At 44.4% G+C, this 26,810-nt stretch overlaps 1 protein-coding gene and 1 long non-coding RNA gene across 3 annotated transcripts in view; one reads left to right on the top strand and one right to left on the bottom strand.

Moving 5' to 3' along the window:
- CREB3L2 (cAMP responsive element binding protein 3 like 2) overlaps positions 1-26,810 on the bottom strand; it is a 138,760-nt gene that overhangs the window by 11,180 nt on the left and 100,770 nt on the right. For both annotated transcript variants that reach the window (XM_032275875.1, XM_032275876.1), the window contains exons 5-8: positions 23,539-23,723; positions 20,760-20,906; positions 18,934-18,992; positions 16,348-16,416 (exon numbers count right to left, since the gene is read on the bottom strand). In XM_032275875.1, the coding sequence (XP_032131766.1) occupies positions 16,348-16,416; positions 18,934-18,992; positions 20,760-20,906; positions 23,539-23,723 (460 nt within the window). The remainder of the gene's footprint in view (positions 1-16,347; positions 16,417-18,933; positions 18,993-20,759; positions 20,907-23,538; positions 23,724-26,810) is intronic.
- LOC116550110 lies at positions 16,416-17,709 on the top strand. Its single transcript, XR_004268223.1, has 2 exons — positions 16,416-16,490; positions 17,323-17,709. It is a non-coding gene; the product is annotated as an uncharacterized LOC116550110 (long non-coding RNA).

Below are 26,810 nucleotides of genomic sequence, written 5' to 3'. Positions count from 1 at the left end.
CCAACATCAGTACCTTCTAGCACTGTTGACACAGAGTTCACTGGGGCTCAGAATCAGCCTTCACACACTCGAAGGTCCTGTCCCTGCACGGCCCTGAGTTAGAGGTAACAGCCTCCACATTACCCCTGACAGGCTATGGCTTGTTTGTCAATGATTGAGAACAAAGAAAAAGGAACATTCTGATCAAATGGTGGCAAAAGTCTAAATGTCTGTGTCTCACCTAAATTCCTATGCTGAAACCCAGTCCCCTATGTGATGGTATTAGGATGTAGCACCTTTGGGAGATGATTAAGTCATCAACGGAGTACTCATTGATTTGTGCCCTTATAAGGAGCTGAAAAGACTAGAGGACACAGGAAGGAGGCGCTTTCTAGGAACCAGAAAGCAGACCCTCTCCCGATACTGAATCTCCCAACACTACTGTCTTGGACTTTCCAGCCTCCAGAACTGTCAGAAATCAATTTCTGTTGTTATTAATTAGGCGACCTCGTTTATGACATTTTGTTATAGCAACCTGCACAGGCTCAGAAAATGCTGATTAAAAGAAGAACTCATTTAACCAAGAGATGAGAAACACGGATTAAAACCTAAAAAGGGACAAAGGCAAAGAGAAGAAAAAGACCAGCGGAGAACAGTTGAAGGGGTGGCCAGAGGTGGGGGCTGTGATTGGAGATGGCAACACGGAGCAACAGGCATTCAGAGGCAGGATGGAAGACAGAGAGAGAGAAGGAGAGGAAAAACAAGAACGGCTCTGCTCAGGGCAGACAGGCAAGCAGCCACCTTCAGCTCAAGCCTATAGTTTAAAGGCTCACAGCACCTCCAGAGTCAGAAACGAAGCCAACATATGAAAGAACAAAGATTCCTGCTCAACTGGACCCTCATGCCCAGAGCCAGGGATCTTCAAAACCATCCTTTGAAACCGACTCTAGCCTTTCTCCAGGAAGAACACAAGAGAGCAAGAGCAAAAAAAAAAAAAAAAAAAAAAAAAAGGAGTTGCTTTATCCCTAAAATTGGACAACTGTGCCTCTCCTTAAAAGGCAAAGTTTGAGGGATAAGAACAGTCTTATACGCTGCTCTGTGTGACATCAGCACACAGAAAGAGCAGATGGTAAAATTCTTTGCAAATTCTGAACACTGCAAGGCATGGAAAAAGATCTGACAATACACCCTCCTGAGTTAGAGCACCCGGAATGAGCTTCATGTGAGTGGGTAAAGAGTTGAAGCGCCTCCTTACCCCCATCCCCCACCCCCAAAGCCAGTGCACATGGCAAAGTGGAAAGATTTTATGAGCAGATGCTTTCTCTTGGGTCTCAAGGATTTTCAGAAAATGCATGCTGTGATGTAACAATGCTAGACAGCTACATAAGTTCACTGGAAAGCATCACCAAATCATTTGTTTACAGAGCATTCTGGGCTTTCACAGATTACTTGCTTCTCATCACAGTGTACCCCCTGAATAGCGTTCAGGTGCTGGAAGGACAAGCAGATTTTTCCTTGGCTTGCAACTTCGCCCCCAGCTAGTACCAATGAAACAAGTCCTCCCAATTTAAGCAAATTAAGGACATGGCCACAAGAATGGTTTTGCTTTCAGGAGTTTAAATGGCTAGGAGTGGTGGGTGAATTGGAGCAGCCCTCAGCACATGGAGTAGGAGATTTCTGAACTCAAAACTCCTTTGCGGGCCAGGTACGGTGGCTCACACCTGTAATCCCAGCACTTTGAGAGGCCGAGGCGGGCGGATCATGAGGTCAGGAGTTTGAGACCAGTCTGGCCAACATAGTGAAACCCCATCTCTACTAAAAATACAAAAAATTAGCTGGTGGTGGGGGGTGGGCACCAGTAATTCCCCAGCCACTTGGGAGGCGGAAGCAGGAGAATCGCTTGAACCTGAGAGGCGGAGGTCACGCCATTGCACTCCAGCCCAGGAGACAGTGCAAGATTCCATCTCAAACAAACAAAAAATTCCTGTGTGATTCCATCTACATGACATTTTTCCCAGGTATAGTGATTTTAATTTAAGCAACACAAAATCATTCATTCCATGAATTAATATCACTAATTTAAGTTCTATTTAATGTGAAGATCTTTTTTGTACTTAATTGTACATTTTTGTTTGTTTCTGGTTATATATGATTGCGTGTAGTTTAGACCTGGTTTGTATTTAAATGTATTTCAAGTACCATTTTCTTTTCTTTTACTTTTTTTGGAGATAAAGTCTTGCTCTGTCGTATAGGCTGGAGTGCAGTGGTGCAATCACAGCTCACTACAGCCTCAACCTCCTGGGCTCAAGCAATCCTCCTGCCTCAGCCTCTTGAGTAGCTGGGAATACAGGCCTGAGTCATCATGCCCAGCTAAGTTTTCACTTCATTTTATTTCTTTTGTTTTTTGTAGAGACAGGGTCTCTCACTTTGTTGCCCAGCTGGTCTAGAACTTCTGAGCTCAAACGATCCTCTCACCTCTGCTTCCCAAAGTGCTAGAATTACATGCATGAGCTACTGCGCCCAGCACTATTTTCTTTAAAAGCATTCTGTATGCTTACTTAATGCTGAGAAATACTCAACAGCATGATTACTTTAAATTCTACTTAAAGGAAGTTTGCAGCTAAATGGTTCTGTGATGCAGCACCTTTCCTTCCTCATCGAACTTTTTCTCTGTTCTCCCAGGACTTCCCCAGAAAACGCCCTTCCTACCTACCCACACAGCTGCCTTTTCCTTCTACACAGCCACTTCCTGAGTGTGCATTCATTCTCATGCCGAGATTTTGCTGGCCATAGCATATATTTGACTGTCCACTACCTGTAATGCCAGCCCCAAAGCCCTTGATGGGTTCTCCCTGCTGATATTTCTTGGAAGTCCCAGGGAAAATTTAAGGGTAAGCCCACAGGTAAGACCACACGGCACAAACTCTTTCCTCTTACTGCCAACTACTCTCCACGGTAGAAGACTGGGCCTCTCCTGTCTGCTAAGCTATGAAAAGCAGCCTCTTGCTCCCTTGGCCTGCTGAAGAGCTACTTCTTGAAGTGATGTAGTTTAGAGCTGGTTTATATTTAAACGTATTCAGGTGCTATTTTCTTTCCTTTTTGTTTCTTTTTTTTGGAGACAAAGTCTTGCTCTGTCACACAGGCTAGGGTGCAGTGGTGCAATCACAGCTCACTGCAGCCTCAACCTCCTGGGCTCGATCAATCCTCTTGCCTCAGCCTCCTGGGTAGCTGGGAATACAGGTGTGAGTCATCATGCCCAGCTAAGGTTTTTAATTTTTTATAGAGACGGAGTCTCTCACTTTGTTGCCCAGCTGGTCTGGAACTTCTGAGCTCAAACAATTCTCTCACCTCTGCCTTCCGAAGTGCTGGAATGACAGGTATGAGCCACTTTTGCTGGGTACCTCAGTTTTCCACTGGCACTCCTGCTGCCTATAAGCTGGTGGCCTCAAGGTGCTGAAGGTTCACTATGCTCTGGGCATGGGTGGGTAACATTTTTCCACCCAGGCTTCAGTCAGACAGTACCTTTCCAGCTGGTACCAAAGCATGTTACTTTGGCTCCAAAGTCTTCAGCTGTTATTGGAAGGGAAATTACCACTTCCATTTTTTTCCCCATAATCCCTACTGACCTGCAGTCAGCCCACACTTCCTTCCCTGCCCATCCCCTACCCTTTGCCTGGTCCTTAGAGCATGAATAGCTTTTAAAAAACTCCACACAATACTTGGAATCAGTCCTCCCTTCCCACTTCTGATTGAGATCTCTGGGCCCGGTGCCCCCTTCCCTAAGATGAACCGTCTCCTAGGAGGCTCTCCAGTGCCTCCTGAAAACAGACTTTCAGCAGGCCAGATATACCTCAAGCCCACTGACAGCATATCTTAGGCTCAAATTGGAATCCCACTTTCCCCAGTTGCAGGTGTAAAGTGCTACAGCTTTGGAAAAAGGACCATTTAAGAATGGCTGGAGAAGGCAGGGAAGGCTTCGTGTTTCCTAACTGCACAGCATTTCGCTTGGCATTCACGGACACATCCTTTCCAAACTCAAGACGATCATATTCTGAATCCACTGCAAATGAAAATGGTTGTTTAATAGTCCCTGATTTCTAACAGTTTATAATCTAACTCTTTAAGATGAGCAAACATGTAGTTTAAAATACATATTTTTAGTTGGAAATGTTGGTGGCAAGTGCAACAGTGACTAATAATGTGCTGTTTGCCATTGCTCCTCCTGCTGGCGCCGGAGAAAGTAAACGGAGCTGATGGTGAAAATGACAACACAAGCAAGGCCTCAGCCATCAACACACCGAGGTCCTTCACCAGGGGGAAGTGGATTCGCTCAGTCATCCTCCAAATCCAGACTTCTACAATCCAATACAGTTTGGGAAATCCATGCACGTTCACACAACAGAAACACTTCTTTCATCATAAAAAAAGAAAATGGACAATGATAGAGTATTGAATGCCTGCTACTTGAGTTCCAGGAACTACATACACTAAAATACTAAGCAATCATCTCAAAGTCACGTAACTAATAAGTAGAAGATCTGATATGTAAACCAAAACCCATCTGATCCCATAGCTTCTGTACATTCCAACATGGCACAGCATGGTGTCCTAATCAATAACCCACTAAAATTCATAATAAAGGATATCTTAGTTAAGTCATTTTTTCTTAACTCCACTGATGTTAACATTATATTGACACCAGCCCAACTGAGAGATATGTTTACCATTAAATAAGAAAATATTACTTTTTTTTTTTTTTGAGATGGAGTTTTGCTCTTGTTGCCCAGGCTGGAGTGCAATGGCAGGATCTTGGCTCACTGCAACTTCCACCTCCCGGGTTCAGGCAATTCTCCTGCCTCAGTCACCTGAGTAGCTGGGATTACACAGGGATGTGCCGCCATGCCCAGACTAATTTTGTATTTTTAGTAGAGACAGGGTTTCTCCATGTTGGTCAGGCTGGTCTCGAACTCCTGACCTCAGATGATCCACCTGCCTCAGCCTCCCAAAGTGCTGGGATTATAGGTGTGAGCCACCATACCCAGCCAAAATATGAAAATATTACTATTAAAAGAGACTAAGCCACAGACGGAAGAGCCACAATAAAACCCATTCCAATAGCAAGGTGATGCATACTAACAAAATTTCAGTAACAATGACAGAAATAAAAACATCAGGGCAAATAAATATCGTGTGGCATTTTCTCTGGGTACACCAAAGACAAAATGCAGATAACAGATAAAAGAATCAACGGTACTCCTTGCCTAGTTAAGGTGACAGGAAGTCAAGGCTGGGCTTTATTTAGAAAAATGGAAAATATAAAACCTGTCCCTCTGTCAAAAACCAAAAAAGCAAATGAGATGCCTTTAGAATTGCTAAGCTGATGCATATATATCAGAACAGGAGGAATGGCTCTAAAGGCAGAGACACCTGAGTTTCAATCAGAGGCTGACTGCTATGTGCCTTTAATCAAGTTAGGTTCCGAGCTTATGCAGCTACTCAGATGAATTCCCTTGACCACTTCAGCTAACAGAGTAACAAGAGAATATCCTGTCCCAGGGTACCTCTGGGTTTCCTGAAGCAAATACGTCTTTGAAGAGTGCTTGCTGTCTCTTTTCACTGATGACAGATGAGGCCAGCCCCTTTCATGGGAAAGCCTGTGACCTCATAACTGGTATGTTGGTTTGAGATGATGTGGCACTTCTCTGATGTCACTGAGACAGATGTTACTGCCTGCAGCAGTGGGAGCCTGGATGACCACCCCCACCCTACTTACATGAAGGGCTGGGTGGAGAAAAGGCAGCCAGCAGATGAAATGGAAAAGTTATTTTTAAATACAGCTATAAAAAGTCAACCACAGGACAGATCCAACGGTGCCTTCGAAGCACGGTATAAACTTCCTCTTTATTATTGTATTTTAAATCATCAGCGATCCTGGTTAATTATGGCCTTAATGAACTCTTGGGCTTCCGGGAACAAGATCTTAATTTAGAGAACGGAATACTCTTAGCAGACGTTTATCTGGGCCAACAGATTTTTCACAACTTGTTAAATTGGAGTGTCCAACACTTGATTGAAAAACGTGGATTTTGTCCTGTGGTGAGATGTAAAAATAAACTCAGTGGCTATCCTCATGCAGTTCCTGCAAAAGAGCAGTCGAAAGCAGCTGCCAGCCTTGCCCAAAATAAACCATCACCCTGTATCTTGGGAGGCACATCAAAGGAAATTGGGCAAAACATTCAGAAGCATCCAAGAGTGGGAGACACTATCTTACAATAACTGGGAAATGCATCAACAGTCTCATGTTTTCTTTGTATCTGGCTTAATTTTGCTTTTTGTGTGTGTTTCCTTATTTATGAAAGAAAGAATGAGAACAGTCATACAGTTATTGAATGTTAGGCTTTGCACATTCAGGAACAGTTTCCCACTGGAGTCAGAAACCAGGACCAGGAAAAAAAAAAAAAAGTGGTGCTTCCCAATTACTTGCTGTGTTGGGAGCTTCGAATTAGGCCCTGCCTGTAGACATACTTTCATCAAATCTTGTAACAAATCTCAGAAATGGAACTCTCTGCAATATGGTACGTGCAGATGCATGTATGGGTATGTACACATATGTGTGTGTGTGTGTGTGAACTATTCCTTGGGTAAATCAGCCTCCTTGAGAGATGAAGGAATTTTTTCACAGCCTTAGGGAAGTACCTAGAGCAGTAATTTCCAAATTTCAAATCATAAACCATTAATGGGTTTGTGAAATCAATTTGGGTTGTTACTGGAGTATGTTTTTAATGAAATGGAATCAAAAAGAATACACAATATTGAGGGCATTGTTTGCAGGAAAGAACTATCAATTTGTGAGGCATTCATATTAGTTAGGTGGATGATGTATACGTACATGTTCATGTGATATGTCTGGTGTGCCATTTATACTGCATAAAATGTAAAATAATTGTACAATCAAAAAAGCCTGAGTGTCACTTATCTAGTGCACACTCATGCATGCGCACGCATGTGCACACACACACACACACACAGTGAGACACACACACACAAACCACAAAACTTAGCCAGGCATAGTGGCTCACGCCTGTAATCCCAGCACTTTGGGAGGCAAGGTGAGCAGATCACTTGAGGTCAGGAGTTCAAGACCAGCCTGGCCAACATGGCAAAACCCTGTCTCTACTAAAATACAAATATTAGCCAGATGTGCTGGCGTGTGCCTGTAGTCCCAGCTACCTGGGAGGCTGAGGCACAAGAATCACTTGAACCTGGAAGGTGGAGGTTGCAGTGAGCCAAGATCACGCCACTGCACTCCAGCCTGGGTGACAGAGCGAGATTCCACGTCAGAAAAACAAAACTCAAGTGAAGATCAGGTGGCCTCATGATGGAAGAGATGAGCATCCACATCCTTCTAAGGCAAAATCCCACCTGAATCCCTTCCTGGCCCACCTGAGTCATCTAGAGTTACTGACTGGGAAGTTCTGAGGTGAGGAGAGGTGTCCTACAGCTGACACCTCTACCTCAAAGTCGTGAGGTGGGGGGCAGGGGAGGTGGTGGTATACAATGTCAATAATTACAAGTTCTACACATTTCATAAGGATATTTAAGGAAAATCACGAACAATCTCAAACACATTTAAACACTAAATATGTCATACACAAAAGATAACCATATCAGCTCAAACTCCTAAACTTTGAGTAAATACCTATAGGTTTATGGCCTTTTATTTACGCTTTGGAGGTTGTTCATGGAGCTGTGGCCTAAAAAAAAAAAAAAAAAAAAAAAGCATATGAATTTTCTCCTTCTTCTTCCTAATTGCTAGTCTACAAGAGGCTTCTTTATTTTGCAGAAGCCAGAGGGCATTTCTGAAATGCTGTATTACCTACTGGCCCAGGAACAAAACTTGGCCAAGGAACAAAAATTGGGGCTGTGGAATTTTGAACTTTAAATTACACTAAATGCCTTCTAATCTCTCTGGGGAACTTAGTTTAGTACCCAATAATCCTTTGAAGTTTGAAACACTTTCACGTGAAAAGAATGTTCATACTCTTCACACAACCAGAAGTTAGAGATAATGGAGAAATGAAGAGTGAATTAAACCAAAGTAAAAGGGTACAGTAGAGTATCGTGGGTCACTTATCAGTCCTCATATAGCTTGTCTGTGTGCAGCTGGGGGTGGGTTCAGCCAGTTATTGTCAGTCTAAGAGAGAAGAGATGAGCCCACACACAGAAAACCATAATAGTGTGTAGAGAACAAATACACAAAATGAGTGCAAACAGACACAGCTGTGTGGGTTAAACAAACAGACCAGGAGAGCCAGAATCCAGTCAAAACCCGGAGACTTGGCTGGAAAGACCTTTCACAGGAATCATATAGAGATTTTCAAGAACAAGAAAAAGTAGAGTTAGAGAGGAAGGCTATCGCAAAGAGGAAGGTCAAAGAGAAAGATTAAGGAATTCGTACTTCTGATAACAATAGAGATAGATGTCAGGCAAGCATGTCCCTTACTTCTGGGAGGTCTGGGGGAAGTGTACAAATGAAGACCACATGGCCAGGCGCAGTGGCTCACACCTGTAACCCCAGCACTTTGGGAGGCCAAGGCAGGTGGATCACGAGGTCAGCAGTTCGAGACAAGCCTGGCCAACATGGTGACACCCTGTCTCTACTAAAGATACAAAAAATTAGCTGGGCATGGTGGTGCGCACCTGTAATCCAAGCTACTCAGGAGGCTGAGGCAGGAGAATCGCTTGAACCCAGGAGGTAGAGGTTGCAGTGAGCCCAGATGGCGCCACTGCACTCCAGCCTGGGCGAGACTTTGTCTCAAAAAAAAAAAAAAAAAAAAAAAAACGAAGCCCACATGTCACACATCGTAAGGTTCCTCCTTGTCTTACTCCAAGCCAAGCAACCCAACACCCGCTCCTTCCAGCTCCCTCTATGGCCAGGTTTGAACTAGAATTCTTGGACTTCCCAGGACTGCTTGCCAAAATGTGGTAGTAGAAGCAGAATTACCCCAGGCCTCAGCCTGATCCACACCATTGGAGAGAGACAGTCTCCTGGGTCTTCTTGTGTTCTACACATTCTGCTGGGGATGCCAAGATGGAAAGGTTCTCACCGCTCTTTTATGATGGGCCACTTCTCAAGGTTGTTATGAAGGTGGGAACCTGGACAGATGAGGTAATGTCTCTCTCTGGGCAAGAAGTAGGCTTATTGATTGCTTGCTATAAAAGCAGTGGATTCTCCAAGCTCAAGGTTCCTTAGCTGTGACATAATCCCCACTAAGAGCACAGCATCTACCTGGATCTGTCCTGGCACCTGGGGACAAGGAGAACCGATACATATATGCTGCTGTTCACACTGCCTGCTGAGCAATAAAGTCCTTTGTCTCTGACCCAGGAATCTCATGTCTTCTATAAATAAGCCTAAATTGAATCCCAGACCTGATATATTGTGAAGGATGTCATGCACACACCAGCCCTGGTTCAAACTCCAGATGTATCTCTCACAAAGAGCTGTCTCTGTCTACCCCATTGTCTACCAGCAAGCCTGCTGGTCACCAGGTTTGCCCTTCAGAGAACAGATTTTGGGTAGAAGTCCACATAGGCCCTGGAAATGAACTAAGACCTTTGGACAGGGAATTCCAGGATCCCAGGTAGCAGGGTAAGTTCTAGAGGGCTAGGATGAGAGCTCCAGATGGATGCGTCCCTTTGGCCCTGCCAACTACACATCCCGTGGAGGGGGATGTGGCTAAGGAGAGCCAGCACAGGGCCCTCTAAAACAATGGGCCCAAATCAAGGGCCCATGTGTCCGGGTCTAAAGTTGGCTCTTGCTGGGGCAAGGTCCTTGAAGGAGCAAGAGGCACAGCAGCAAGAAAAACCAAAGTAAGAGCCAGTTCAAAAGTTAAGGGACTGAGTTCTCATCCCCATTCTACCTCTAAACGTTGAGCTGAACTTTAACCCCACTGGGCCTCAGTTTCTCCTTCTGTAAAATGAAGTAATGAGCAGTTCAATACAACGATATCTAAGGTGTATTTCAAGTCTAAGCTCCTATGATGCTACAAATCCATGCTCAAGGAGAAAGGCTGTTGCTCACAGCCCAAAAGAAGCCTGAGAACAAAATAAGGAATAAATAGAGCAAACTGAGACAAAAACACCTGAAACTCAGGGCCGGGCAGTGTATGCACATTACTCGTGCAGAAGAAAACCATACCAGTGGGGAAAAAAATGACAAGATTTCTCAGGGATGAGACCAGGGTGGGGCCATCCAGAGAGCTTATGGCTTATAGAGATGCATTCGCCCAGATAAGCTGGAAGAATTCTCCAGCAGCCACACACGGGCACTGCCCAAACACCGGAAAGTGAAAATCTAATTCTTGATGGAGCACAGGAAGAAGGGCCCCCTGGGACACCATCTCACTCCCCTCTTACACGTTTCCTGATAGCATGCAATTAGCGCATCACCTCAGCAAAGGAAGTGTGAGGGTGCTTTCACACGACTTCAGCTCTGTTCTGAGAGGCTCCGAGAGAAAAGATGAAGAAAGATGAAGAGGACTTCCTCATCGTCCCCTCCCAGGCCTGTCCTCTTCCAGTTTCCATAGCTCAGATAAAAGGTCTTTTCACCTAGAAATCAATAACAGGCTAAGTGGCTGCTGCTGGGTCCAGTACAAAAAAAAAAAAAAAAAAAAAAAAAAAAAAAAAAAAAAAAAAAAAAAACAAACCAGACTGACTCATAATCTGAGCACACATTTTCATCTGGATAAATGGGAAAGTCCCCTGTGGGGTATCGTATGGGGTGGTAAAAAGTAAAGAGGTATCATTTTCTTTCATTTGGTCAATGATGAAACAGCTACTCACATTCTTTGCCATGCTATGCCATATGAAAAAATGGCCCCCAAGGCCTCTGCACCCTCCATGTCTGGTGACCCGGGATCCTGTTCACTTATCAAAATTGTTCTACTTCTGTTGTTTTTTTGTAGTTTTGTTTTTGTTTTTGAGACAGAGTCTCACTCTGTCACCAGGCTGGAGTGCAGTGGCGCGATCTCGGCTCACTGTAAACTCTGCCTCCTGCTTCAAGTGATTCTCCTGCCTCAGCCTCCCGAGTAACTGGGACTACAGGCACACGCCACCCTCCCAGCTAATTTTTGTATTTTAGTAAAGACGGGGTTTCACCATGTTGGCCAGGATGGTCTCGATCTCTTGACCTCGTGATCTGCCCACCTCAACCTCCCAAAGTGCTGAGATTACAGGGGCCAAAGTGGTTCTACTCTGTCCAACTGCTCTCTGACGGATGATAATATGAGAAGCATCGACAGGAACACACACACAGGTATGCATTCCTCAGCCCCCCAGCCCTGCACACAGCTCAAACACTGATCACCTGCACGGGGCAATGGGAGTAAAGGATCTCAAAGTCTTCCCTTGCCCAGCACCCCAATCACCAGCCCCCCATGGCTGGCCCTAGAGCAGGGCACCGCCAATGCTCACATCATACTCATTTTGGTTAGTGTGGTGTTCTCTGAGTACCACCGAGGCCTTGGCAAGAGACAAAGGGGGAAGAGCAGTTAGAGGAACTCCAGGTCCATTTCCCCTGTTTCAGCGGCAGCAGCCCTGCTTTTATTTCTTTCCCTCTCAAGTCAAAATACATTAAAAGCTACTGGTCTTAAATATTATGACCTTAGGAAGTCCCTGCTACAATTATCTGTGGGAAGATCATAGACAAATCCATTGCCAGCTATTACTACCATAAACGTGTAGTCCACGAGGAGAGGCAGAAGAAATGGAAGGAGCCATTGGGCTCCTGAGAGTCAAGGGAAGGAGGCCAAGGAGGGAAGAACATCAACAAACTTGCCCTCTTTGCAAGTAAAATAAGCCAGACAAAGACAAGTATTTGATATCACTTACATCTAAAAAAAAAATTTTTAATTCAAACTCAAAGAAACAAGAGAATAGAAAGGTGGTCACCAGGGGCTGGGAGTAGGGGAATTGGTCAAAGAACAAACTTTCAGTTATAAGGTAAATACATTCTGAGGATCTTCTTACAGTATGGTGACTATAATTTAAAATACCATATGATATACTTGAAATGTGGTAAGAGAGTAGCTCTTAAGTATGTGCATCAAAAAGAAAAAGAAAAAAAGTAACTATGTGAAGTGACAGATGTGTTAATTAGCCTGATTGTGATAATCATTTCACACACATACAGCAAATCGTTAAATTGTATACTGTAAAAACATGTAATTTTGTCAATTATACCTTAATAACGCTGACAATGAAATACATAAACAAACAGAAAAAAACGTTCCCTGCTTTAACAGGTGGCTAGGCTAGCCCTGGTCACATTCAGTAATATCACCCTGGCAAGGGAAGGCTCGGATCCTAATAGCATGAGCTAGATTATTATTATTATTTGAGAAGGAGGCTAGCTCTGTGGCCCAGGCTGGAGTGCAATGGCACGATCTCGGCTCACTGCAACCTCCACCTCCCAGGTTCAAGTGATTCTCCTGCCTTAACCTCTTGAGTAGCTGGGATTATAGGCATCTGCCACCAGGCCTGGCTAATTTTTTGTATTTTTAGTAGAGACAGGGTTTCACCATGTTGGTCAGGCTGGTCTCGAACTTCTGACCTCAGGTGATCCACCCACCTCGGCCTCCCAAAGTGTGGGAATTATAGGCATGAGCCACTGCCCGGCCAAGGTAGAATATTTTTAATGGTGAGTCAAAGATCCGGTAAAAATGTATGAGAATATGTCCACTGTGTTTCGTTATGTGGAAACAGTTCTTAACAAAGAAGTATGCACAATATAAATACATGCACATAAAATATTCCAAAACATAAAGACACCTCTGAATGAAAGGATTCTAGTTTTTCTTTTTTCTAAATTATTTTTACAAGGGGCACATATTATGTGTGTATCTTCCTGAAGTCTGAAACATACGATAAACAAGTAGAACTATATGAAACTAAAAAGCGTCTGCACAACAACAAAAACATTAACAAAATGAAAAGGCAGCCCAGGGACTGAGAGAAAATGTTTGCAAACCATATAAACCATGAGGGGTTAATATTCAAAATATATAAGGAACCCATGCAACTCAATTGCAAAATTAAAAATCCCAATTTTTAAAAATGGGCAAAGAACCTGAATAGACACTTCTCTAAAGAAGACATAAAAATGGCCAACTCGTATGTGAAAAGGTGCTTACTGCCACTAGTCCTCAGAGAAATGCATATTAAAACCCCACGTGACATCACCTCTGTTAGCAGAATCATTAAAAAAGGACAAAACGTGACAAGGGTTGGCAAGGGTGCGGAGAAAAGGGAACCCTTTCGCACTGTTGGTGGGAATGTAAGTTAATGAAACCATTATGAAAAACAGTGTGGAGGTTCCTCAAAACATTAAAAATGGAACCACCATATGACCCAGCAATCCCTCTGCTGGTAGATATCCAAACACAATGAAATCAGCATCTCCTGGAGTTACCTGCACACTCATGTTCATTAACGATGAAGAGTCTTGCTTTAGGAAAATATTCTGCTAATAACTGGAGGAGAAATGACTGAATTCTATAAAGCTACTTTCAAACCCCTAATGTATTGATCTCTCTAGCAATAACTATAAATTGTTGAGGACCAAATAACAGATTTTTATGTTCCTTCTGAGGGAAGCGTGTAGTGGAAACTATGAAGACTTCTTACCCAAAACCAAAACCAAACCAAGTAGAGTCTGCAGTGGGCGTAGGACTGTGCTAACACACACCGCAAGGATATCATAAGTACACCGAGACCACGGAAGGCTCTATAGGACAACTGACGCAGTCTTTACTAAATAACAAGCAGAGGCATGCAAGAGAACTTACAAAGAGGTATGTAACGGACATAGCAGACAGTTTGAACACATGGACCTTATTTGTGTGACATGGTAAAAAGCCCCATAAAACTGCATACCTCAACCATACCTCGGCTCTCTGTTTAAACTGCTCTCTATAACCCAAATGTGAATGAGCAATAAAGGATTATAATCGCCACCTTACCCAGACAATGTGTAAACAAATGCTAATCTTGACTTTTGTGAATCACTTAAGTAACAACCAGAATGTCAAAAAGGGCCCCTGGCCCTCAGAATGTCTGGAGCCCCTCACCCCATCTTCGCCCAGGAATGCACCAGAATGTCCGGAGCCCCTCACCCCATCTTCGTCCAGGAATCCACTGGGATGTCCGGAACCCCCTCACCGCTGCCCCCCGCCCCTCTCCCTCATGCCCAAGGTGATTTTTACGGGTATAAAGGGGTCTTGACACTCTCCTTTGGGGGCCATGGGTTGGAGAGACGCGAGTCCTCCGTGGCCACCGGCAATAAATACCCTGCAATTTGGCATACTTTTGTCTTGGGGTTGACTTTCTGTGCTCGGTCCTGTACAACATTTGGATATCTGATTCAGACAAGCAAACAAAAATAAAAATGTGGAAGGATGGAGGGAAAGAGGGAAGGAGAAAAGGAAGGGAAGGGATCAATCAACACAGTCTACCAGGAGAGGGGAGGGGAGGGGAGGGGAGACTCTTCCCAGGAAAGGTGGCCGGTAGGTCCTTCTCCCTCACCCACCCCCACTTCGCCCCAACACATCCCTGCTGTGCCTCTGCTGCCCCCATGTGGCCAAGGGGAGGCCTGACAGCCTGCAGAGGACGAAACAACACAAACTCCAAGGTGGTCTTTGACAGATTGCTCTTCCCTTTTCCACCAGTTCCTGGCCAGGATGTGCCCCACCCACCCATGAACGTGGGGCTTCTGCGGGAACAACTGCCAGGATGGGTGCGGGAACGCCTATCTGCTCAGGATGCTAAAGACAAGGATACAGTGCTGGCAGGAGGAGCGGTACCCAGAGAACCAGAGCCGCCCCAGGCAATCCCCGCAGGGGAGTGAAAGTGGAGATAAAAAAAAAAAAAAAGAGCAAGGCTCAGGAGACTAATGGCCAAGGGCGAGCAGCGAAACCAGCTCCCTTGCCTCACAAGACCAAGGGAATGCCACGCTAGGCTGGTGGCACCTCCTCCCTTTGGGCCGTCTGTCTGACAGAGCGCTTGGGGTGAACTGTTCCTGAGTGCTATCTGAGCACAGGTTTCCAGAAAAGCGGAGGAAATTGCAGTGGGATCCCACTGACGGTAGTTTTAGCTTCTGTGTGTATTGGCCTGCTTTTTGAGCAACAAACCATGAAGAATCAGGACATGGGAATTAAATTCATTTGTTATTATCAAATAACATGCAAAGAGATTTAAACTGATCCCTTAATATTCACACAATTGTCATTGGGCATTAACGCTGACCCTTAATCTGATTAAATTTTTGTCTACCCAGTGAGTCCATTTTTCTCTGCTGAATTAGTTGGCTCTCTAACACTCAGGGTGACAGGATTCTCTGACTAAGAAATCATTGTCACAGACAGGTACGCATCGTGTGAGCACACGAACACATCCGTTCTGGATGAAACTCCCAAAAAGCCAGTTTCTTAACCTCACCTTCACCCTTTTGTCTTGTATATGACCCAGGCATAAATCTCCATATACTCCTCCCATATAAAGACTCCAGAGCCAGACTGCCTGGGTTCAAATGCAGCTTTTGCATTTACTGTGTGACCTTGGACCTCGGTTATCTCCTCCATATAATGATAATCATAATAATGCCACCTCATAGGTTTAAATGAGTTCATAGCTGTAAAGTGCTTAAAACAGCGCTTGGCACAGCAAGTGCTGGAAGAATTTATCAACTTGGTGCAATTATTATTTTAAATGGGTTTGAAATGCAATTAATAAACTAATTTTTAAAAACTAATTTAAAAACAATGATTTTCTCTTTTTTTAAACTAATAAGTATCATTTGTTACTAAAACTGGATTACAATGAAGTGGCCAGTGCCTTCTTGTTTACCTCTAAATTTTGATGTCATTTTCAGGAGAATCAGACTTGTTGACCTTATTCTCCTCTAAGCCTCTTTTTTAACTCCCTGGCAATAGTCCTTGTCATGATCAGCTTCTTCTTCAATCCTATATCATTTAGGAAAAGTAAAGAATATGCATGTATGTGTACATGTGTGTGTGTGTGTGCACAATTGTGCACCTATGTGTATAGTGGATGTGACTATGAGAGTATGTGTGCATATGTGTTTGTGTGTGTGTGTGTGCGTGAGAGTAGCACGTGTGTGTGTGTGTGTGCGCGTGTGTGTGTAGCAGGAGTGGGTGGGTGGAGTTTGGCTATGCTGAGCATCTCAGCACAACTGCGCTTTCACTGTGACTTCCTCCACTTTTCTGCTGTCTCTGGTTCTGGATTCTATCCCCTCCCTTCCTCACCTTCCATTTTGGCAGTGCTGTGGACTGCCACTCCATTGACACTTACCTGTTAGTGTTCTCTAGAACCTCTACCTTCTTCCGAAGTTCCAGGTTCTCAGTTGAACAAGATTCCACTCTACGAAGGAAAGAGAAAGAAGAAAATGAATAGCCCTGGAGCAAACACTAAGCCAGGAGCTATGGTGGGGGTAGGTGAGGATGAGGAAAAGGAGGGGAGGGGATCTGCTACTCCACAGAGGTGTGGGAAAGAATGGAAAGATTAAGAGACTTAACAAAAAATAGAGGTAGCTGGGGCTGGGTGCGGTGGCTCATGCCTGTAATCCCAGCACTTTGGGAAGCTGAGGCGGGTAGATCACTTGAGGTCAGGAGCTCGAGACCAACATGGTGAAACCCCATCTCTACTAAAAATGTAAAAATTAGCTGGGCATGGTGGTGTCTGTCTGGAATCTCAGCTACTCAGGAGGCTGAGGCAGGAGAATCACTTGAACCTGGGAGGCAGAGGTTGCAGTGAGCCGAGATCACACCACAGCATTCCAGCCTGGGTGACTGAGTGAGACTCCTTCTCAAAAAAAAAAAAAAAAAAGTGCTGGTCTAGGTGGCTCACACCTGTAATCCCAGCATTTTGGGAGGCTGAGGTGGGCAGATCACGAGGTCAGGAAATCGAGACCATCCTGACCAACATGGTGAAGCTAAAATACAAAAAATTAGCCGGCCATGGTGGTGTGTGCCTGTAATCCTAACAACTCGGGAGGCTGAGGCAGGAGAATCGCTTGAACCCAGGAAGCCGAGATTGCAGTGAACCGAGAGCATGCCACTGCACTCCAGCCTGGGTGACAGAGTGAGACTCCTTGTAAAAAAAAAAAAAAAAGAGGGAGCTGAGTGACAAGTGCCTGAATAATAATAATGAAAGAGGAATAGAGATGGTACAAAATACGAACCTCTTTTAGGGTGTTGCAGCCTTCTTTCCTGTCACCTCCTCCCTAGTGTGCGCAACGCCCATCACACTTCTCCCCCTGTTCTACAGTAATCTGGATACTCCCGGCTGCAGTCTTACCAGGACTGATAAGAAGTGAAGAGACAGCAAGGGATGGGGCAAGAGGGGGGACAAGAACCCCGGACAAGGAATCCCGGTGCTGGGGCACGCATGCCCAAAAGAGACAGTAAAGAGATTTCCATAGAAACATCTTGACCCTGGATGCCCATAGAAAATGGTGGGACAGCATGGGACCACAGTCATCCCACGGCATTCCGGGGGGATTAGTTCCAGAACTCCCCAAGGATACTAAAATCTGCAGATGCCCCAGTCCCTGATAGAAAATGGTGTCGTATTTGTATATAACCTTTACATATCCTCCAGTATACATGCATCATCTCCAGGTTACTTATAATACCAAACCCAGTGTTAATACTATGTAAATATGTGTTATCTTGTATTTGTAGTTGTATTAACTTTTATTGTTGTAGTGGTTTTTTTTAATTGAGCTGTTTTGTTTTGTTTTTGGTTTCTCGAGACAGAGTCTCACGCTATCGTCAAGGCCAGAGTGCAGTGGCACCATCACAGCTCACTGCAGCCTCAACCTCTTGGGCTCAAGTGATTCTCCTCCCTCAGCCTCCTGAATAGCTGGGACCACAGACATGCACCACCAGGCCTGGCTAATTTTTTAAATTTGTTTGTAGAGATGGACTCTGGCTATGTTACCCAGGCTTGTCTTGAACTCTTGAGCTCCAGCAATCCTCTCTCCTTGGATTGTTGGATTACAAGAGTGATCCAACACACCCAGACTATTGAGGTTCTTTTATGAATCTTTTCAACCCATGGTTGGTTGAATCTGAGAGTGCTGGACCCCCAGATATGGAGAGCTGACTATACTGCATTACCAGTATTAAAGTCAGGTGATAGAAGCACTAAACTTTCCATAGTAACTTCCAGAAACAGCCAGGAACCACCAGCCACTCCTTTCCCCAGATTCACATGAAGTTCATTTCTGGGCTTGGGGACTCATGCCCATCTTAAAAAGATCTGGGTTTGTTCACTGAAGAACTAACTTCCAGGGCTAAGACAAAACTGTCTTTTTCTTAATTCACCTTTTTCAATTCACCTTTTTCTAATAGCCCGCCTGTTATTACAGACTTTTCAAAAGATTGCCTTCAAGTGTTTTTCCAAAAATTCACTCACATAGGGCATGAATTAGAGTGGCTGGAAATAAAGGCTGCCAACCTGACTTCTTTCCTTCTTTCCCTGTGTGCCCTCTCTAGAGCATGAGGGGGTGTGGCCAGAGGGAGCCGAGGAAGTGGCACTGATCCTTTCAGCTAAAACAGGGCTCCTCCTCCTAGGAGTTCCAGCAACGTGCAGGAATGTTAATATTGGTATTTGTTTGAAAGGAAGACTCGAGATCCTTGGCTGGAAACGGTGTGATTCAAACGCCTACTACGACACTATGACTTTTTTCCTTATTACTGTATAGACGTCTCCTCCAAATAACCACTAGGTGGCAGAAAAAATATAGCTGATAAACCACCGGGTTTCCAAGGCAGCCTGAAAGGGGAATTTAACTGCTTCTCCCAGCTTCGCCGCACACTCACATTTCTCTGTGCATACTACTCCATAAACACAACAGCTTGTCAGCAGACTTACTTTTTCTCCAGGCTGTCCATGTATTCTTTCTTCTTTCTCCTACTCTCCTGGGCAGAAATCTGAGAGAGAGGGGTGGGGGGAACAGGATTAATTTCCAGCTCTATAAGTAAGCCAGTTAAGACGGGAGATAGTTAGCACAGAAGTCACCTAAGTCCTCCTCACTTCTGCAAGCTGCTTGCCATTTGTTTAAGCTGCTGGTTCGTCGACTAGTCACCTGTTCTGTCCTCCTGGGTTTCCAGCTGCCAAACCCACACCTATTTTCCTACAAACTAGGCCCCCAGTAAAATGGACACTGAGTGGCCAGGTGCAGTGGCTCCCACCTGTAATCCCAACACTTTGGGATGCCACAGTGGGCGGATCACTTGAGGTCAGGAGTTCCAGACCAGCCTGGCCAGCATGGTGAAAACCCATCTCCATTAAAAATGCAAAAAAATTAGCCAGGCATGGTGGCGTGTGTCCGTAGTCCCAGGTGCTCGGGAGACTGAGGTAGGAGAATCTCTTGAACTTGGGAGGCAGAGACTGCAGTGGGCCAAAATCACGCCACTGTACTCCAGCCTGGGTGACAGAGTGAGACTGCGTTATCAAAAAAAGAAAAAGAAAAAAGAAAAAAAGTGGACACGGAGGAACCAGACCAGAACATGTGGCTCACCAACCATCAGTGTGGTCTCAGATAAATGAGTTGAACTCCTGCACCTCCTGAACTACATCTATAAAATAAGACAGCTTGGGCTTGGTCATACATCAACTCGCTGCTGGTTCTGCGCATGGATAGAGTGACACTAAGCTCTTGTCTTCCTTCTCCCTTTGCCCCCTCCCTCCTGATAGGCCTGTGCCTCAGCCATGCCCCTGGTTTTCTTTAGCCCTGTTCAGCACTGAAGGGCCTAGGGCAAGGAGATTACTGAGTCCAAATATAGACTAGCACACTGCAGAAGTTTTGTAATCACAAAACCCTACCAAGAAAAAAAAATTAACCAAGCGCTCTCAGTGTATTTGTACTTTATATATATGACACATATATATGCTGTATTATATACATAGATGTATAAAATACATATACATAGGTCTACTAGAGGAAACTATTGTATATATCATAAACCCAAAATTTAAAAGGCTGAGATTGCTGGGCACAGTGACTCATGCTTGTAATCCTAGCATTTTGGGAGGCCAAGGTGGGTGGATCATGAGGTCAGGAGTTCAAAACCAACCTGGCCAACATAGTGAAACCCTGTCTTTACCAAAAATACAAAAATTAGTCGGGCATGGTGGCACATGCCTGTAGTTCCAGCTACTCGGGAGGCTGAGGCAGGATAAAAATAAAAATAAAAGTAAAATAAATAAAAGGCTGGGATTTAAAAAATAAACCTAAATTGCATTTTTCCTGCAATTTAGGTTTATTTTTTTAAATCTCAGCTTTTACTTATTTAATTTTTTATAAAACCATTTTATTATATTTATAAATTAAAATATTTTATTATATTTATAAATAAAATATTTTATGATATTTTATTTATAAATTAAATCATATAATTTCCCTAACGGGGAAGTTATAATAGCTTCCTCCCACCCCTGAATGTATCATCATGGGTACCAACGATGTAGACATTGATTTGGGAGTCTGCTGGCCTCAGGAGGAATGGGATGGGCTGGAGGAAGAGAGTGGTAAGTGGTGAGGGTGGTCCTCCCAGGGCCTAGAGAAGGGAAGGGCTAGGCCCTGATCTCCATCACAGGATGGGTTAGTGCTGGCCATTGGGAAGGCAGGGAAGGGCATGTTGACTCGATTCTGCTTGTGTCTCTGCTCCAGAAGTGCCTGGATTTGAAGGACTCACCTTATTCTTGATCTTCCTCCGAATTTTCTTCAGGGCCTTCTCCTCTGATTTTGTCAGGGGCAATTTGGTAGGGATGGGATAGCCCTCAGCGATCAGGGTCCTCTTCTCCTCCTCTGTCAGAACCAGAGGGCCTGATCCCTGCAGTTTCTGTGCAGATCAAGGAGCAGAAAAGGGTCAAAAAAAAAAAGAAGAACTGGGACCACTGAAGAATCACCTCCCAATGGGGTGAGGAGAATCTTACAATGTCTTACAGAGGCTCCGAGACAAGGATGCCCTGTCTGCTTTAGGTGACAGATGGGTATTTTGAAGGGCACAGGAAGATGGGGAAGATACTCCCATGTGAGTGTTATAACCTACGGATTATAATTCAAGGGAAAGAATAAAGAAGCTTCCACCCATTATTTCCCAGGAACCACCCCACTCACTAAAACATGAAAAGAAAAAGTAGAGAAGTAATTTCCCACATCCCTAGAGATTTCGGGCCTTGGAGTGATGAAGGATTCATTTGCAGCCCTGCTTTGTGGAAGTTTTGTTATTCTCCTTCTGAAAAATGCAATTTTATAAGGTGCTCTCTACACACCAGGAGTCACTTCTCTCCTCTACTTTTAGAGAGCACCCAGGGACACACCTGCAGGCTCTTTTCACAGAAGCCTCTGGCTTTAGTGGTCTTAGATTATCCATCAGCAATGAAGGCAAGAACAGTATCCCATCTCATGGAACCCACAGTAGAATGTCATGCTTATAATTAATCAAACAGAATCCCTATTGCATTTTAGCTCTATACTAAATGCCAGGGAGGACTCAAAACAAACTCTATCTCTCAAGTAGCTTGTGATCAAGACTGTGAGACTAAATTGATACCCGTGAAAAGATAAGAGTAATTAAATGCTAAAATGTAATCTTAGCTGATATGGTTTGGCTCTGTGTCCCCACTCAAATCTCATCTTACAGCTCCCATAATTCCCATGAGTTGTAGGAGAGACCCAGTGGGAGATGACTGAACTTAGTGGGGGTGGGTCTTTCCCACAATGTTCTTGTGATAGTGAATGGGTCTCACAAGATCTGATGGTTTTAAGAGCCTGCCCTGCACAAGCTCTCTTTTTGCCTGCTGCCATCCATGTAAGACATGACTTGCTCCTCCTTGCCTTCCACCATGATTGTGAGGCCTCCCAGCCATGTGGAACTGTAGTCCAATTAAACCTCTTTCTTTTGTAAATTGCCCAGTCTCGGGTATGTCTTTATCAGCAGTGTGTAAACAGACTAATACATTAGCTAAAGGTGCACTAAAAATCTGAAGTAAGAGAACACTGCTATGAGTTATATGATCAGGAAGGGTTTAGGGCAGGAGATGAGACTCAATTGGGCCTCCCGAAAGAAAGGGGATGATTTACATAAGAGAGAGGAGGGCATTCTAAGCAAAAGGCAGTGAAAAGTCACTGAAGATGCCACTCTGCCTAGTGTGGGTAAGGAATTCTTGAAGCAGCGGAGGGTTGGGCACCTGCTAATGAGTAAAGGTGTCAGGGCTTGGTGCCAACAGGTAATAGGCAAACACAAGATGGTCTGACATGGGGAAGAGTTCCTCCATAAACATGTAGGATGGACTGATCATAGCAGTACACATAGGTATATAAGACACAAACTATTCTAATCATCCAAGGAGTGAAGTCAGGTTCAAGTTGAAAAGGTGAAGAAAGTGTGGAAATGTGAATTCCCTTGTCCTCAGTAACGGCGAAATATAAGAATGTGGTTACAGATCTAAAACTTTCAGGGACTGAATCAATCCAAAATTTCTAAGTTATGTTAATGGATGGATGGTTCTTACAAAAGTTTTAAACATCTCATTTCATTTAAATTTGCTCGTTGTGATACTGTAAATTCAAAAAAGCTGATTGTAATTTTTTTAATTTCATAGAAATCAATTCACCCCTAGAACAATAAGAAGTTAATGACATATTCTTCTTTATTACGGTGTCCTCGTTTATGTGAGGGATGGACGATGGCTCTTGATGTCTGATCTGAGTTTCTGGATTTAGAGTCATATGATACACAAAAAGGCTTAAACTGTTTTTGACCTCTAGGCATCAAAGAATTTAATCTCAGAGTAAATTTTAATTCACCAAAAATTGCTTATTTAAAACATAAAAGGCATTTACTATGACATAGGCCACAAGGACCATCAAATAAATGCAAATATTTATGACAGAACTTTGAGGAGAAAAACCCAAAATTTGTATTCCTCATGTCTACAGTTCTGTAAAATAAACATATGAATAAAAACTGGAAGAGTACATGTGAAAACCAAGAGAATGATGGTAGCAAGGTGAGCAGTATGGACAGTTCTTAAAAAGTTTCTTATTGTTCAACACCCACCTGTGGACACAGGGAGGGGAGCATCACACACTGGGGTCTGTCGGGGGGAAATAGGGGAGGGATGGCGGGGGTGGGGAGTTGGGGAGAGGTAGCATGGGGAGAAATGCCAGATATAGGTGATGGGGGGAAGGCAGCAAATCACACTGCCATGTGTGTACCTATGCAACAATATTGCATGTTCTTCACATGTACCCCAAAACCTAAAATGCAATTAAAAAAAATGAAAAAAAAAAGTTTCTTTAGGGCTGACATCACTCTTGACCATATCATGACTTTCGCCATTAAACAGAAACTTCTTGACGAAAGTAAAGAAAAACAAGCAGCCTTGCATGGTCCTGCTCTGGATAAAGCCCCATGGGAATAAATGGAGAGGGTTCCCTTTGGTCTGGGAGCGCCCATGCATACTTACATGAGGAGCCGTGAGGAGAGGGGAGCTGGAGAGGGCGGAGGGGGCCCGGGGTGTGGCTCTGGAGGGGCTGTGGGTTTGAGGCAGGCTGAAGGGGTGCAGGCATGGGTTGGGACTCAGGCTGCCTTCCGAGTCGCTGCCGTGACTGCTTGGCGGGGTGGGCGGCAAATGCAGGTGATCCACTGGGGCTGAAAAAAAGGAAGCACATCTCATGCATCCCACAGCCACAAACCAGGACACAACTGACTTGTGCAAAAGCGAACTAAAGCGCGAGGAGCCTCCATGAGCAGATGGTGCAGAGGGTGGATATGGGAGTCCTCCTTTTGTATGAAAAAGGAGAGAAAGAGGATATAGACTCACATTTGCTTGTTATGGCAAAAAGAAACACTGAAAGTGTATCCAAGAAACCAATAAAAGTGCAGCCAGGGGTTGGGCGCGGTGCTCACGCCTGTAATCCCAGCGCTTTAGAAGGCCGAGGCAGGCAGATCACCTGAGGTCAGGAGTATGTGACCAGACTGATCAACATGGCGAAACCCCATCTCTACTAAAAATACAAAAATTAGCCAGGCATGGTGGCGCACACCTGTAGTCCCAGCTACTTGGGAGGCTGAGGCAGGAGAATAGCTTAAACCCAGGAGGTAGAGGTTACAGCGAGCCGAGATTGCTCCACTGCATTCCAGCCTGGGTGACAGAGTGAGACTCCATCTCAAAAAATAAAATAAAAATAAAAAATAAATAAATAGAATAAAATAAAATAAAACAGTGCAACCTGAGGTGGGCAGGGAGAAATCAGGGTAGACTGCAACAGGGTGTTGATAAAACTTTTCACTGTATTATTTTGAGATAGTTTACATAGTTTGATTTCTAAATCATGCTAATGTATTATGCACTTTTTAAAGTTTCTTTTTTTTTTTTTGATAGCAAAGCATGGGGACCCATGGGGGTTCCCAGTGGCTGTTTTGAAAAAAGTTGGTTTGTTTCTGGAGCAATGTGCATGGTCAGGCCCACAGACAAGATGCCAGGAATTCTTCATTCAGAAAACATGAAACCCATCTTCAGATAGGGAAGTGGTCACAGGAAAAATAAGTGGGAGTGCAGTGGGGGGACTCTCTCCTCCAAAGTATCCCTCACCCTTCCTCAGAAAGGTACAACACCCTCTCTGCCAGGGCCTATGGAGCCTTAGTTGGCATCCATCGGGCATCTCCAGGGCAGCAGAGATGGGCTTGTGAAGGAGGAATCCCACTCAAGGCCTCCTCGTGAACAAACACACTGTCAGGTCTCACTGCTCTTTCTGAACAGTGCAAATTTCTGTTGTACCAGACACTGCTACTGAGCCAAGGGAGATAATGGCAGGTAAACACTTCATTCCTGGGGCCCCCAGGACAACGGAGCCCTCTGTAGGGAAGCTCCATGGTGAGCATGGCTCCAGGCTACTTCACACACAACTGGGTCTGCTCAGCCAGGAAGCTAACTGCTGAAGGTCAAAGGAAGCTTCAGCGCTTCACCTCCTTGTCCCTTCTTCTGATGGAGACCGCCCAAGGTACTATGGATGGGAAGGGTCCTCCTGAGACACAACTGACCCAAGAAAAATGACCTCACCCATAGCTGCCTGATATGGTTTGGCTATGTCCCTACCCAAAGCTCATCTTGAATTGTAGCTCCCAGAATTCCTTTGTGTTGTGGGAGGGACCCAATGGTAGATCACTGAATCATGGGAATGGTTTCCCCCATACTGTTCTTGTAGTGAATAAGCCTCATGAGATCTGATGATTTTACAAGGGGAAACCCCCTTTGCTTGGTTCTGATTTTCTCTCTTGCCTGCTGCCTTGTAAAATGTGCCTTTCACCTTCTGCCATGATTGTGAGGCCTCCCTATCCACGTGGAACTGTGAGTCCATTAAACCACTTTTTCTTTATAGATCACCCAGTCTCGGGTATGTCTTTAGCAGCAGTGTGAAAACGGGCTAATACTGCCCTCGGAGAGGACGAGCAGCAGTCAGCAGCTCTCTCCTGCAGGAATACCTGAATAGCCGAGGCCACCATAGGCGATGCCCCCTCAGCCAACCCTGGTGCCCCCATCCATGGCATGCTTTTCTTTCTTCTCTTTTTCTCTCATTGTCATTCCCTGTCTCTCTCCCACCCTTTCTTTCTCTTTGTGCCACATACTACTTTTCTCTCGATGTTTCTTCTTTCCCTTTTTCTCTGCCAGTCTTGCCAAAGAGGTCCCTGGGCTTTTTATTCTCTATGGGCACTCATAAAGCTAAAGAATACACTAAAATAATCCTAGACGTGCTATTCCCACTACTCCTGCCACAGGTGCAGGCGGCCCAAGAAGGAAAGCATGTGCCTTAAATAGGCAGGTGCTTGGCTAAGAAGTAGGGTTAGGAGTCCTAAGAGTGTTAATCAAGGTTCCCCTAATGTCATGAATATTACGGCACTTCATGGTTTTAATTATAAATAAATAAATAAAACGGGAAGCAGACGAACCTAATAGGGGCTCTGTACTGTTATGTTCCCAAGAACCAACCCAGAGTACCTAGAACCACCCTGTCCCTTTCACTTGGTAGGGGCCGAATTATTCTAATACTGTTCTCCTGTCCAAGCAGAGGGCACCCCACAAAAGACAGAAAGAGAATGACAAGAAAAGCAGGTGAAGCAACTTAAATCTTGTCTTTCCTACCTATTAAGAGCTACAGATCTGGTCAGAGGCGCCTCAGGATCAGATTTCTAAATATCATTTGAAATGCTGCTCTTGGGTTACTGCAAGGTCTGGGGACAACAAGCCACTTTGCCTAGAAACTGATGTGGTCGAGGATATTGAATTTCCTTATCTCTGTTTATCCAGGATAATGAGGAAGGGCTGCCCTTTACTTTATTCTTGAAACATTTCTCCTCCAGTGACCCCGGATTCAGAAGCCACTACAGGATTCATTGTGATGGTGATGACACTTCGGAACCACATCACAGCATAAATTAAAAGAGCAAGATGCCTTTGATAGTCATAACCGGCATTACACAAATGAAAGCAATTACTTTGAAGCAGTATATGAAGCTGAAAGGCACTACTGTCTGTCACTCAGTGCAACGAATAGTGTCTCAATATGGATTCTAGTCAGTACTATTAACTTTTAAAATTTAATCCTTTCTTTGTTGATAATAAAGGTAAAAAAAGGGCCAACCCTGATTACACCGTTACAAATCAAATCCAGTTAGTTTGCAATGGAATGAAGGCAGATGATATTTTCATGAGAAGTACTCATATGTTACATCCTCATA

Source organism: Sapajus apella, unplaced genomic scaffold, assembly GCF_009761245.1.
Source record: "Sapajus apella isolate SASKATOON/1434 unplaced genomic scaffold, GSC_monkey_1.0 scaffold7, whole genome shotgun sequence".
In the NCBI taxonomy this organism is placed as follows: domain Eukaryota; kingdom Metazoa; phylum Chordata; class Mammalia; order Primates; family Cebidae; genus Sapajus; species Sapajus apella.
Note: the sequence above shows the minus strand (reverse complement) of the source record. Positions and strands in the feature narration are given on the sequence as shown.